This window comes from Citrus sinensis, chromosome 5 (assembly GCF_022201045.2).
Source record: "Citrus sinensis cultivar Valencia sweet orange chromosome 5, DVS_A1.0, whole genome shotgun sequence".
Lineage (NCBI taxonomy): Eukaryota > Viridiplantae > Streptophyta > Magnoliopsida > Sapindales > Rutaceae > Citrus > Citrus sinensis.
Genome location: NC_068560.1, coordinates 23,618,663 through 23,630,230, shown reverse-complemented (window position 1 = coordinate 23,630,230; position 11,568 = coordinate 23,618,663). Strand labels below are relative to the sequence as shown.

Sequence of the window (11,568 nt, the reverse complement as noted above, 5' to 3'; positions counted from 1 at the left end):
CACATGTTCTAGTCTTCAAAGTGCAAAATTCAAAATGCTTTTAATATTTAATCAATTTATCATGCAATTACTTACCTGCCCTCACATATTGAATATATATCAAAGTTTATAATAACGGTAGGAGTATAAAGTAAAAATATCTTTATACATTTTATTTAAGAAAAGGGACTAGGGATGAATCTGAAAATTACCCTTTTTTAATTCTACTTTTTTCTTTGAATGAATCACATTTAAAAAAGAAAAAGGAAAAAACTCATGGGCACAAAAAACGATGCGTTTTGGATCAGAAAATGGTCCAAATGATGAGAATCCCTGTGTCATCTTTGTTCTGGCAATCAGCTCTAAAACCCTACCCGCTCTTCTGCTACAACAGTAGATTCTGCAAAACCCTAACAACAACAACAACAATGAAAACTCTAGACGAATCCGACGTGGGCATTCTTTGTTTCATCTCCAACCTCCCTGGCTTTCGTGGCATCCTCAAACAAAGGTCCCCATCATTTCTTATTTCCGCATATTCGTTTAGATGCATGCAATTCTAGCGCACGAATGGAAGGTCAAAGATGAAAATTTTTGAGTAATTCTTTATCTGAGCATCTTAGTTTTATTGCAAATGATGAAGAATAAAAATAAACAATTTCACTATTGGGTAAAAGAGCTTCCCTCCAAAATCCACCCCCCCCGAATGCATTTTAGAACCTTATGGAGTTGCTTGTGTATAACCGAAAAGTTTTTGGAGGTTAGTGTTATTAACCCAATGAAGAAAATTGCAATGTAATGATCTCAAGTGCTTGTGTGTAAAATGACGAGTGTTCATAATGGAGCAAGCACAGAGTTTTATAATGAATTATGATCCAATAATTGTTATAGTTGTTTCGGCATAGTCTTGTAATTTTTATTTTAATTTTTTTGAATTTTATGTAGGTATTGTGATTTTATTGTCAATGAAGTTGATACTGATCGAAAAGTTGTTCATTTGACCAGTTTAGATGTCCCTCCAGAGGTAATCGACTTTGCACTATATTGTTTTCTGGATTCATTTTAAGTTATATATGCAAGCGTGTTTGTTTATCTGTTTTATACAGTTGATCCGATATGGTAAAGGGCAAAACAAAATAAAGATTTGTTATAACGAAAAAAAAAAAGACATTGAGATGATTTACTTTTCTGATCCATTCAGGAGGCGGCGGTGGAACATAATGAAACTAAGGCATCCGATCAACTGAATAGAAGTTATGCTTCTGAAATAGAATCATTCAGATCACTGGCTGGTGATTCTGATGCGCAATGTTTGGAGACTCTAATAAATCAAGTAACTTCTGGGAAAAACGAAGACAGTATTCCGCCCATAGTTCTTTCTGCAAATTCGGATAAATCCCATCGAACAGTTAGTTTACATGCTTGATCTCATTTTATTTGTGGAGTTGTAAAATTGCATTGATTATGTTAGCTGTGAGCTTGGTTTGGCACAGATTGAGAATATAGTTGAACTCATTCAAGGGTTTGTTTGGCTGTGAATTGATAGTTTTGTAGGTCATAAACAATGAACCTTGTAATAAGAAACACAAGTTATACTTGATGTAGATACTGCAGAAATGGTAATTAGGCTGAAGCATTTTGATAATAATTTGGTTCTCTGCCATTTGAAGCTTTGGTTTTGGGTCCTGAGAGATATATCCATCATAAGGTTCTTTGATCTTAGTGTTCAGAGATATACGCATAGTACTGAACCAATCCAGAATTTATTTTCTTTCCCAATTATGTAGTTGATTAATTTTTTTTTTTTGGGATCTTTTAGGCAATACATAATTTCTTTAAGGACAACTTCAAATTCCTTGTCACTGACACCGTTGATGGACCAGATGCTTCATCAAAATGCATACGCGTAAGATTAAATTCAGGAGGGAATAACAACAGCATGGGTAGAAATTCAAAGAAACGGAAAGAGAGAGGTGATAACCCTTTTGATAGCAGAGGTTCAGAAAATTGGCCAGAGCAGCTTGGAAAATTTCTCAGGTAATGGGTATATAGGTACCCAGTCAAAGCTTGTCCATCATGGAAACATTCGTTTATATGTTTGTTGATAGTATTGAAAGCATAGGTGTTATTTAAGAGAAGTAAATTCCTTTGCCCAGTGAAAATTTTCTATTTTCCTACCACCTTTATTCATGGTGTCAAGTGGTCCTTCGAACGCTCTGATAACATCTTACAAAACACTAATTCAGGTTTCATCTGTACAAGGAGAACAAGGATACACAGGAGGCCTTGGGGTTGATCAGCAAGATGCTTGGCATCCTGGTATTTTCTTCTCCTTTGAATCATAAACGGCTTATTTATGGCCTGCTCTGTGGTTTGATTATGAAAGGAAGTCAAAGTGGAAGTCTTTTGCTTTCAATTGCCTTTTCTGTTTGCTGATTGATTGTGTTCTTTATGATTAATTGATATTGATTAAACATCAAGAACATTAAGAACTCATAGATCATACTCATTTAATAATCACTGTTTGACTAACTTTTTGATTTTTCAGCCAAGATCATTTGGTTTTGCAGGTACAAAGGACAAGCGCTCTGTCTCGACACAAAGGGTTAGTAATTCTAGGCTTCTTCCTTTCCCTGCAGCTTTTATCTAGAATTTCTTTGTTTACCTTTTTTGAGAGATTATTTGCACCAGCATGAGGAGAATTGTTCGTTGTACGTAATCCAATTCTCATAATTTTGAGTGCATAAGGATTTCAAATATCATGATCAATCATATAAACATTTCCTTTTATCCATGCTTTAAGATGAAAAGTTTGCACAAAAAAGTGAAATGATAATAGAAATATAATTAATTTGGAGATAGATGTTTATTGGAGCAGTTCTGCTGGTTGCAGGTCACTGTTTTCAAGCAACGTGCGAGTAAGTTAGCTGCTCTTAACAAAAGGTTGATTGGTATCCGGTTGGGTGACTTCTGGTAAGAATAAATGAATAATCGGACCTGTCTTGGATTTCCTGCATATACATGTATATTCTTGGTGTATATGGTTTGACTTTGTTATTGTTCAGTTATGTCAAGGAAGGACTTCTTCTTGGTCAGCTTCTTGGAAATCGTTTCACAATCACATTACGGTAAGAATTCTTCATTGGATATGGGTTCCACTTTTTCTCTTGTGCCCTAAAACAATCATGAGTGCCTTCATTGCCTTATGGATCATGTATGCACTATATCAGAGGAGTTGTTGTAGATTCTGAAGATGTCATCAAAGCATCTGCAAACTCCTTAGGAAGGAATGGGTTCATCAACTACTTTGGTCTGCAGGTACTTCCTTCCTCAACTCTCGCTCCCTCCCTCCCTTTCTTTCTCTGTCCATGTTTATTTTGATTATAACTTAGTTTTTTTTTTTCTATATTCATTAGAGAGAAATTTGTTGCACAGTGCTTGTTGATCTTTTAGCTTATTGTTGGTCAGAACCAAGTGCAGTGTTGGAATGAAAGATTTGAATTATTACATTTTGGACCAGGGGGTGATTTTAGAAAACTATGTCTGAGAGGCTGTAATGTGTTAAGTAATTCTCATATTTGTATCAAACCGATTTTCCTTTATCAGCCCTCATTGTTCATAGTTCCATCTGAGAAAACTTAAGCATGTGGTGTGTGTGAGCCCATTCAGGCATTTTCTGTGAAGAAAGAAGTAAAAATGACAAGGCCACTGAAGACTCTAATTAGATGGTTGAAATAGTTCATTATAGTTGTTTGGCTAAAGTGATCTTGTGCCTTTTAAACCAATTTGAAGGAGAGTGTGCCTTATTATTATGCAGATACGCATGACCTATGACCTTTTGCTATGAAATTAATTTTGAGATGAATTGAAGTTAGATAATAATAGTTAGTGTTTCTGGGGAACCGTTACCTAACCTATTTATGTGTGTGTGAGCTTTTTAATTTGAATTGCTTACGACTTTTTAACTCTTCTTATAAACTATTATAATTTTGTCAGCGTTTTGGAAGTGGTTCTGTGCCAACCCACCTTGTTGGAGCCACATTACTACGAGGAGAGTGGAAAAGTGCTGTAAAGATGATTCTTGATCCAAGGGAAGGAGATATCCTTTTATTGTTCTTGAGTTCTGCAAGGAGACTCTTTTATATGCTTAACTACTAATTCAACTGGTTTATTGCATGCCATTGTTAATACATTATCATCACAGAATTCATAAGTTGTTTTTCTTGACTTGGATCTTGAAATACAAAGAAATGAGATAAGTAAGGCACGGGAATACTATAAAGAAACTGATGACATTGACGGGACCCTAAGGAAATTACCTCGCCATTTGGTTGCTGAAAGGGCTATAGTAAGTTTTCAAATGTAGTGCCTTTCCATAGCTTTCTTTTGTTTTGTGGCTTTTAATGTTTAGTGCTTGCATAAATTTTTGTGAAATCTTCTCCAACTTGTTTTCTAAGCTAAATAGCCTTTTCCTTTTTATTTGCCGTTTTCTTGATAATCTTTCAATTTCTGTTTGTGTCCTCAAGTCAGTGATGATGTTCATGTTTTTTAAGACAACTTCTGAAATGAGATCTAGTCATTTTTCTGTCATTCTTAACATTATTATTATTTTTTTTCATTTTAATCATGTGCAGTTGCAGTGCTTGAAGAAATGTCCTGGGAACTACTTGCAGGCCCTAAAAGCTATACCTAGGACTTTGAGAATGATGTGAGTAAATTATCCGCCTATGAGTATATGATTTCAACACACACACTGATATACAGGCCAGCACGCATTCCCTAAAACAAGAGAAAAATGAAATGTGCATTCAAATTTCGGCACTTTACAATGTTTTGCTGCTGTAACATTTAGGTATGTCCATAGTTACCAAAGCTTTTTGTGGAACCATGCAGCTAGTGCAAGAGTGCAAAAACATGGTATGCTGCTTTATTTTGTTTTGCTGAATTTCACTTCTCTACAGAAATTTATCCATTGTCTTAATGTTTAGTGTCAAAGCTGTACCATCTGTGTTTGAATGTAACCACTGAATCTTGTTCTGCAATTCCTTTGTCGCAGGAACTGAGCATGTTGTCGTGGGAGACTTGGTATTTTGTAAAGGAGATGATACTGAAAAGGAGTTGGGATGCGTCAATCCTGAATTTGAGTATGAGAGTTCTAATGACGCAGATGATTCTAGTCATTTAGATGAGGTGCCAGAAACTGATCATCCTGACGGAAGACATAACCTTGTCAAGGTTAGTTTTAAATAGTATTCCTTGTTTTATGAATCTACTACTGCTGATGACTTGAACCTAGTAAAAGAAAGAAAAATTTAGGGTGACATAGTTCATTTTGACTAAACCCTTCTGTCTGATTTCTCCAAGGGTATTCATCGTCCAGGTGTAAGATATAATGTTAAAAAAAGAAAAAGAAAAAGGAAATCAATGTACATCTGCCTTATCACAGTTTATCTGAGAATTGGAAAATAAAATTATAACATTATTTGCTGAAGCATTGATAGAGATTAATTCTCCTATGCTTAAAATGGGAATGACATAGTCGGTGATTCACTTGTTAGGAAGATTTATTGAGTAGCAGTAAAGAACCTGTAATTAGTTGGTGGGAAGTTGTCTAAGTACAAATAAAAAAACTGTAGTTGTTATCTGTTATTATTTTATACTCCATTCACTGAAGCTAAATGTGAAAGGCATCCTGTTGTTGGTGTTTTTTTGTTCACTTAAGTTGAATGTAAACGTTAGAACTAACTTGTTTAGTATAAGTTGAGAATTTAAGCTGGCTTTCTATCATCTTTCAGACTGTAACTGCAGCAGATATCAATAGTGGAAAATACACTATCGATGATGTCGTTCTTCCTTTGCCTGGGTAAGAGAAGACAGGAATCCTCATACTTTCTTTTATATGTTTCAGCATAGAATGAACATTTCTTTCATGTACACCACAATTATTTTCTTGTTTTGCAGTTCACGGGTTATTTATCCAATGAATGATGTTGCTGAAGTTTATCATCATTTGGCAGAGAAGGTATATTATATTGACTGATACTGCTGAGGTCTTTATGATGAGAGTTGTGCTAAATTTTATATTTCTCCCTTATATAGGGTTTGTTTTCAGCTGTTTATTTAAACTGCTCAGTAGAACATAAATATCTGAAAGATTAACATGCATATAACAGCATAAATAGTAGGTTTAGAAACAAAACAATTGGTAACAGTTGAGACTTCTGTTATGAAATGGTCTTCCTAGAATTAAGGAATTATGAATAACTTCAATTTAATATATTCGGAGAGTTAAATGCTGGAATGGATTTCTGGACACAAATAAGAGTGGATGCATGTATGTATGCACTTAGATTGATGTCGGCCCAGTGATAGATAAATATACCATTTAAAGGTTCCACGATGAAGTGGAAAAACGTTGTCTAGAAGGTACCATCGAATGGTAAATAATTATCTGTATTTTGAATTTTTATTTAGCCAGAAAAGGGTTTGGGCAGGCTGTGTTGGCTGGCTGGTGCATATTCTCGCAATATGTGTTCTGCCATGATCTAGATTAGTTTCTATGATTGATTGGGGTTAAATCAACTGTTTGAAATCAGAGAGATGCAAATCAAAGGGATTTCTTAGGTATTAGTTATTGTTACTTGGAGTGACCAAGATATGTAAAATAGTAGGCACTAATTATGCACAACTGATTTTTCCATGTCTTTCTTTTTTGGTTATTAATTATTTATTTTTTATTGAGCAGGATGGGATTAACTTGACAGAGAGTTTACATAATGTCAAGTATGTTGTCAAAATTTGTCCCTTATTTTCTTACTTAAAATTAACCATCTCAGTATCTTGCACTTTTTCCGCATGTATATGCTTATTTTTTTCTCGGGTAATTTTTAAAAACCTCCCCTGAGGTTTGGGCTTGTTGCAAGTAGATGGCGAGAATTTGTTTATTTGTAAAAAACCCCCCTACCGTCAGTTAACTTTAACATTGACCGTTAGTTGACTGTGTAAAGACAATATTACCCTTAACAACAGTTTGTCGACGGAAATAACTAAAAAAAAATTAAAATTGTTGACGCGAAAAGTACAAATTCTATTTTTTGACAATTTTATCCTTGTCAATTCCAAAGATTTACAATATCATAGGTAAAGATTATAACTATTTCATTTTCAAGTTTTTAATTTTATCTTTTTTGTAGGAACTTTAAAAAAATATCAATAATTTAAAAAAGATTTTTCAAATTTTTAATTTTATCTTTCTTGTAGGAACTTTAAGAAAATATCAATAATTTAAAGAGGGTAAAATAGCCAATAATTTTAATTTTTTTTTAGTTATTTCCGTCTACAAACTGTTGTTAAGGGTAATATTGTCTTTACACAGTCAACTAACGGTCAATGTTAAAGTTAACTGACGGTAGGGGGTTGTTTACAAATAAATAAATTCTCGCCATCTACTTGCAACAAGCCCAAACCTCAGGGGAGGTTTTTAAAAATTACCCTTTTTTTCTCTCCAACTGATTGAACTATTACTTGTGTGTATCTTGTTAGGGAATTTTCAATAACCAGTATGACTGGAAATTATAGACGGGTATTTCAGAAGCCTATGGACTTTGAATGGTATGCTGGTCTTTTCTTCGATTATTATCATTTTCTCATCATTTTTCTTCACTCAGCGGTATTACTGGCATAAATGTTTGGATTATAAACCTAAATGAAATATGTTTGTCATTTTTGTTGTGACAGGGAGTTGCTCACTTACATTGATGGTAATAAACCATTAGCAGAGACGGATTTGGACAAAATTGCCAAAGCTAAACTTGTGAACATAGTCAAAGAAGAAGAAGCAGTCTGTGGAAATAAGGAAAAAGATCCATCTGACTGCATGAAACAATCAGAAAGCTTAAGTAAGGATATAAAGCTTTCAACAGAGAATAATGAAGCAGCTTGTGCCAAAGAAGTAAAACAGCCGCATGTTGAATCTGTGTGTGGCGCTGATTCTCAGGGAAAGCAGATGGCTCTAAAGCTGGGTCTTACCCTTCCATCTTCATGTTATGCCACTATGGCCATAAGAGAGCTGCTAAAAACATCAACATCTGTAAGTGATTTCACTTCCTTTTCTTCGCTTTTATGATCTTTTTAATCTTAAAGTTGATTTTTCTCAACTAGACCATTGTTAAGTTTCATGCTTATCAAATCTGCTGCTGTATGGATGAGTAGCATTGGGCATATACCTGTATACATGATAACTTCATATAACATGATGAGGAAGTGAACAGTATGACCTGCCTCCGAATTGATCCAAACAAGATTAGGATTTTCAGGGAATTGCAAACTGGCTCTGAAAAATTGAAATCCCTTCTCCAGGGTGGTTGGAACTTTTTGACCCAAACAATAGGAGGCCTGTCAATGGCCAAAAGCATAACCTGTTGCTAGTCATATATTATGTAACTCAAACTTGTCAAAGGTTTCTTGATGTAATGTAGTATCCTTGTATTCATGAAGCCTAACTTTCAGTTTACTGCCTTTGCAGGTTGCATTCCACAAGACATTGAACTAGTGAGCAAATCCTCTCTTGTAGAGATTGCATTCTGGACAGGCTTTTGGGTGTAATCTGGACACAGTTGTAATTTGCGAATCAGGAATGAGGAACAAAAAAGTTCAGCCCTCAACACATAAGTAATTTATCAGTAACACAAACAATATATAAAAGCTATTTATTCTCGACTTAGTTGCTGAAGCCATATATGATATCTGACTAAACCAACCTGCTATGCTTTGCTATGTTGTATTACAAAGTTAACTTAGTGAGTTTTTTGTTTCAATGCTTGTTCTCTATTTCATTGATTCTATGAACCTGCAGGGTATATGAAGAAGGTGTTAATTACTGAATTTGTTGCTTCCTGTTTGTATGTGGCAGTATACATGGTACCCCAGAAAGACCAATGGCTTCTTAACCAGTGGCTCATAAACGGAGAGGGGAGGTCGAAGAAGAAGATTTCTTCCCCTCTTGGACATTTTTTGATTTGTACTTGAGTTGCAACATTATATCTCAAGTTATCAAGGATTATGAGTTATTATTTTTCTTGTTAAAGATAGCACATTCTACTTTCCGTTTAACGAGGCAGTATTGGAGATAGTACATTACACTTTAATTTAACGAGCGGAGTTAAATGCTTGGAAGTTGTTATTGGGCAGTCCCCCGAGTTGTTAGTCCTTTTTTAACATTATGTATCCATCGGTTCACTCACTCTTGAACTAGTGATAAAAAATCGTCTGCCAATTAAAAATAAAATGTGTCAAATATATCTATTTATGTATATGTGCAGTAGTAAAACTGAAAAAAGTTCATTCATGTTCACTTGTGATAAATGAGTGAGCAATAAGTGATCTCATCTGTGCTTATTTTTCTCCTGAAGCTTCAAGTCTTTGTTCGTCATGTGTTCTTCATTACATCCTTGGTGCCAAAGAGCCAAAAGGATGAATTGCTAGTACATGTTCACATAAGGCTGCGGTCAGATGAATTTGGATATCAGACGACCAAACATTCCAGGTAATATGCAAAAATGAACCCAACTGCCAATCTTCATAACTTACCTCGGATGCTAGAAGAGAGTTGCAGTAGCTGGAACGACTGGTTATTGTACTGTAGGCATCAGAGTCTTCATCCTTGACAACGCTTCTCTTTTGGTAGAGCCTGATGAACGCGGGGTCCTGGTTTTCATTCGTAATGTGTTTCGAGTGTGGAGAAGAGCATTGTGATTGAGCATTTGCCAGGACGCTGGTGGTTCCGTCCAAAGAAGCCTTTCGCTTGCTTTCCGCTCTCACGTTCCGTTCAGGCCGCTGTTTCGGTTCACTCTGTGACCTGGCTTTGGCCCTGGAAGATTCTGTTTTGGCCATATAATTTGGTTGGAAAGAAAAGTCATGAGACCCAGGACGTGTATAGCCAGGTTGCCAGTTAGAGAAAGAGGCTCTTCCTGGAATTGTGTTGCACGTTACACGATGATGTCGAGGAGTGTTCTGTGCTGTGGAGAATGAAAACTCCTCGTATTGATGATGTTCTTGCCTCGAGATTGAAAGCTGTCTTGAAAAATATCTTGTGGCCCCATGTTCTATTCTGTCAATTTGTGAATGATTTAGATATCCATATTTGCTCTTTGAAACTTCACGTGTTTCATAAATATTTGTGTCAATTGCTTCCTGCAAATCAAAAGAAAACACATTATTATTATTTGTTATAACATTCCAAGAACTTCGAAAAGATACTTACCCGATGAGCTCTTCTGAATTCATTTTCCGGAGTGAATTTTCCGTATCTTGATGACTGGGTTTTGCCAACAAGCTGTGATTCCTCAGCCATCTGAATTCTCTGAAACCGAGCTCTAACTTGAATTGCCATTAGTGCGTGCATTTGCCGAAGAGTAGCAGCTATTTTTTTCCTCACCTGGTGACCCCTTACAAGGGCTTGTAATTTGACTAGTCCCCTTAAAGCACCCAATGCTTTCCTTGCCTATTCAAGATATCAATCAATTCACTTAGACAAGTAATACTGGTTTGTACGATTTTCCAAATTTCATTTTATTTTTTTGAAAGGCAAAAATGATAGGAACATATAGTCAGAATCTGCAAACACCAATCCTAAAGTCTCATCCTCAGTTTTTAGGAAATAAATTCAAAAACACCATTTAAATAACAATACTAGAGGCTGTAAAAGTTGAGAAAAAGTACCAGGAAAGAACGAAAAACGGCCTGAATTTTGGTGGCAGCAGCATCAGCAACTTCTCTGCTTATTCTATAGGTAGCTGGTTTTGACTTCCTAACTGTTCTAGCAGTTGCAGTATTTGCCGCCAAAGCCATGCTGTCAATGTGATTCTGCTGATTTTGCAGGTGCAAAATTGCCTGTTTTACCGCTGGGTTTGTCTTGATCAAGTCAAAAGATTTGGTTCTCGTATGAGCTTTCCGCTTGCTTGATGATCTACCAAAGCTCCACCTCCTCTTAATAATAGGTGTTGATGGCCAAAACCCAGATGAGGTTTCCTGGATTTCTTCAAAAGAAGCATTTTCTTTCTTCCTCTCTTTCTCCTCTTTTCTTCCTAGCAAGAAGTTTATTATCCATTTGCTTGCCTTTCCCATTTCTCGCTAACTCAAAGACTTCTGCATGGGGGTGTCTATTTCCTTTTGTGTGTGTATATATATTATCTTGATGTTGTTGACTCATGCATTAATGCTATTTCTTCTTTTTATTAACCTGTCAATTATTTGACTTTTTTGTCAAGTGGGTTTGTAAGTTTGTGTAAATAAATATTAGCTAAGGCCTGCAAAACTTCTTCCAATTTAGCCACTTGCCACTTTCTGAAGATTTCTGTCAATTTATTCCTCTACCTTGTTGGAGCTTTCCCAACTGCTCAATTCGTTCCTTTCTGTTTTTTTGTCTTTGAGAGTAGAAAAACAAACACTCCCTCTTTATTTATTAGCATAGCATAGCCGGTATTTTCTTGAGATAAAAATATTAACTTGATTAGCTTACTGTCCAAAAGCTAAGCAAATGTGGACAAAGTGTGGGCACTGAAACAAAAATGATAAACTTAGTGTGGCACT

The 11,568-nt window shown here is 35.5% G+C and overlaps 2 protein-coding genes across 8 annotated transcripts; one reads left to right on the top strand and one right to left on the bottom strand.

Annotated features, from left to right (window-relative positions):
* The first annotated feature begins 224 nt into the window (after positions 1-224).
* LOC102614609 (multisubstrate pseudouridine synthase 7) lies at positions 225-9,109 on the top strand. Of its 5 annotated transcripts, none has more exons than XM_052441502.1 (21): positions 225-490; positions 925-1,003; positions 1,181-1,387; positions 1,799-2,016; positions 2,226-2,298; positions 2,528-2,584; positions 2,858-2,952; positions 3,045-3,107; positions 3,210-3,297; positions 3,976-4,079; positions 4,225-4,327; positions 4,614-4,687; positions 4,832-4,896; positions 5,036-5,214; positions 5,775-5,842; positions 5,941-6,001; positions 6,725-6,762; positions 7,522-7,590; positions 7,717-8,068; positions 8,504-8,649; positions 8,891-9,109. In XM_052441502.1, the coding sequence occupies exons 1-20, from the start codon at positions 291-293 to the stop codon at positions 8,528-8,530; spliced, it is 2,220 nt and encodes a 739-aa protein (XP_052297462.1). In that variant the 5' UTR covers positions 225-290; the 3' UTR covers positions 8,531-8,649; positions 8,891-9,109. The 5 variants fall into 5 exon arrangements, with proteins under 5 accessions (XP_052297462.1, XP_052297463.1, XP_052297464.1 ...); XM_052441503.1 differs by having other exon boundaries at positions 8,834-9,109; XM_052441504.1 differs by having other exon boundaries at positions 8,504-8,777.
* Positions 9,110-9,144: 35 nt separating this feature from the next.
* Positions 9,145-11,499, bottom strand: LOC102615111 (protein IQ-DOMAIN 19-like). 3 transcript variants are annotated; one of them, XM_052441507.1, is made up of 4 exons: positions 10,699-11,499; positions 10,241-10,480; positions 9,568-10,170; positions 9,145-9,458 (listed from the first exon to the last, which is right to left on the bottom strand). In XM_052441507.1, exons 1-4 carry the CDS (start codon positions 11,101-11,103, stop codon positions 9,363-9,365), a joined length of 1,344 nt encoding a protein of 447 aa, XP_052297467.1. In that variant the 5' UTR covers positions 11,104-11,499; the 3' UTR covers positions 9,145-9,362. The 3 variants fall into 3 exon arrangements, with proteins under 3 accessions (XP_052297467.1, XP_006471921.3, XP_006471922.3); XM_006471859.4 differs by having other exon boundaries at positions 9,149-9,479; XM_006471858.4 differs by having other exon boundaries at positions 9,146-10,170.
* Between the last annotated feature and the right edge of the window lie 69 nt (positions 11,500-11,568).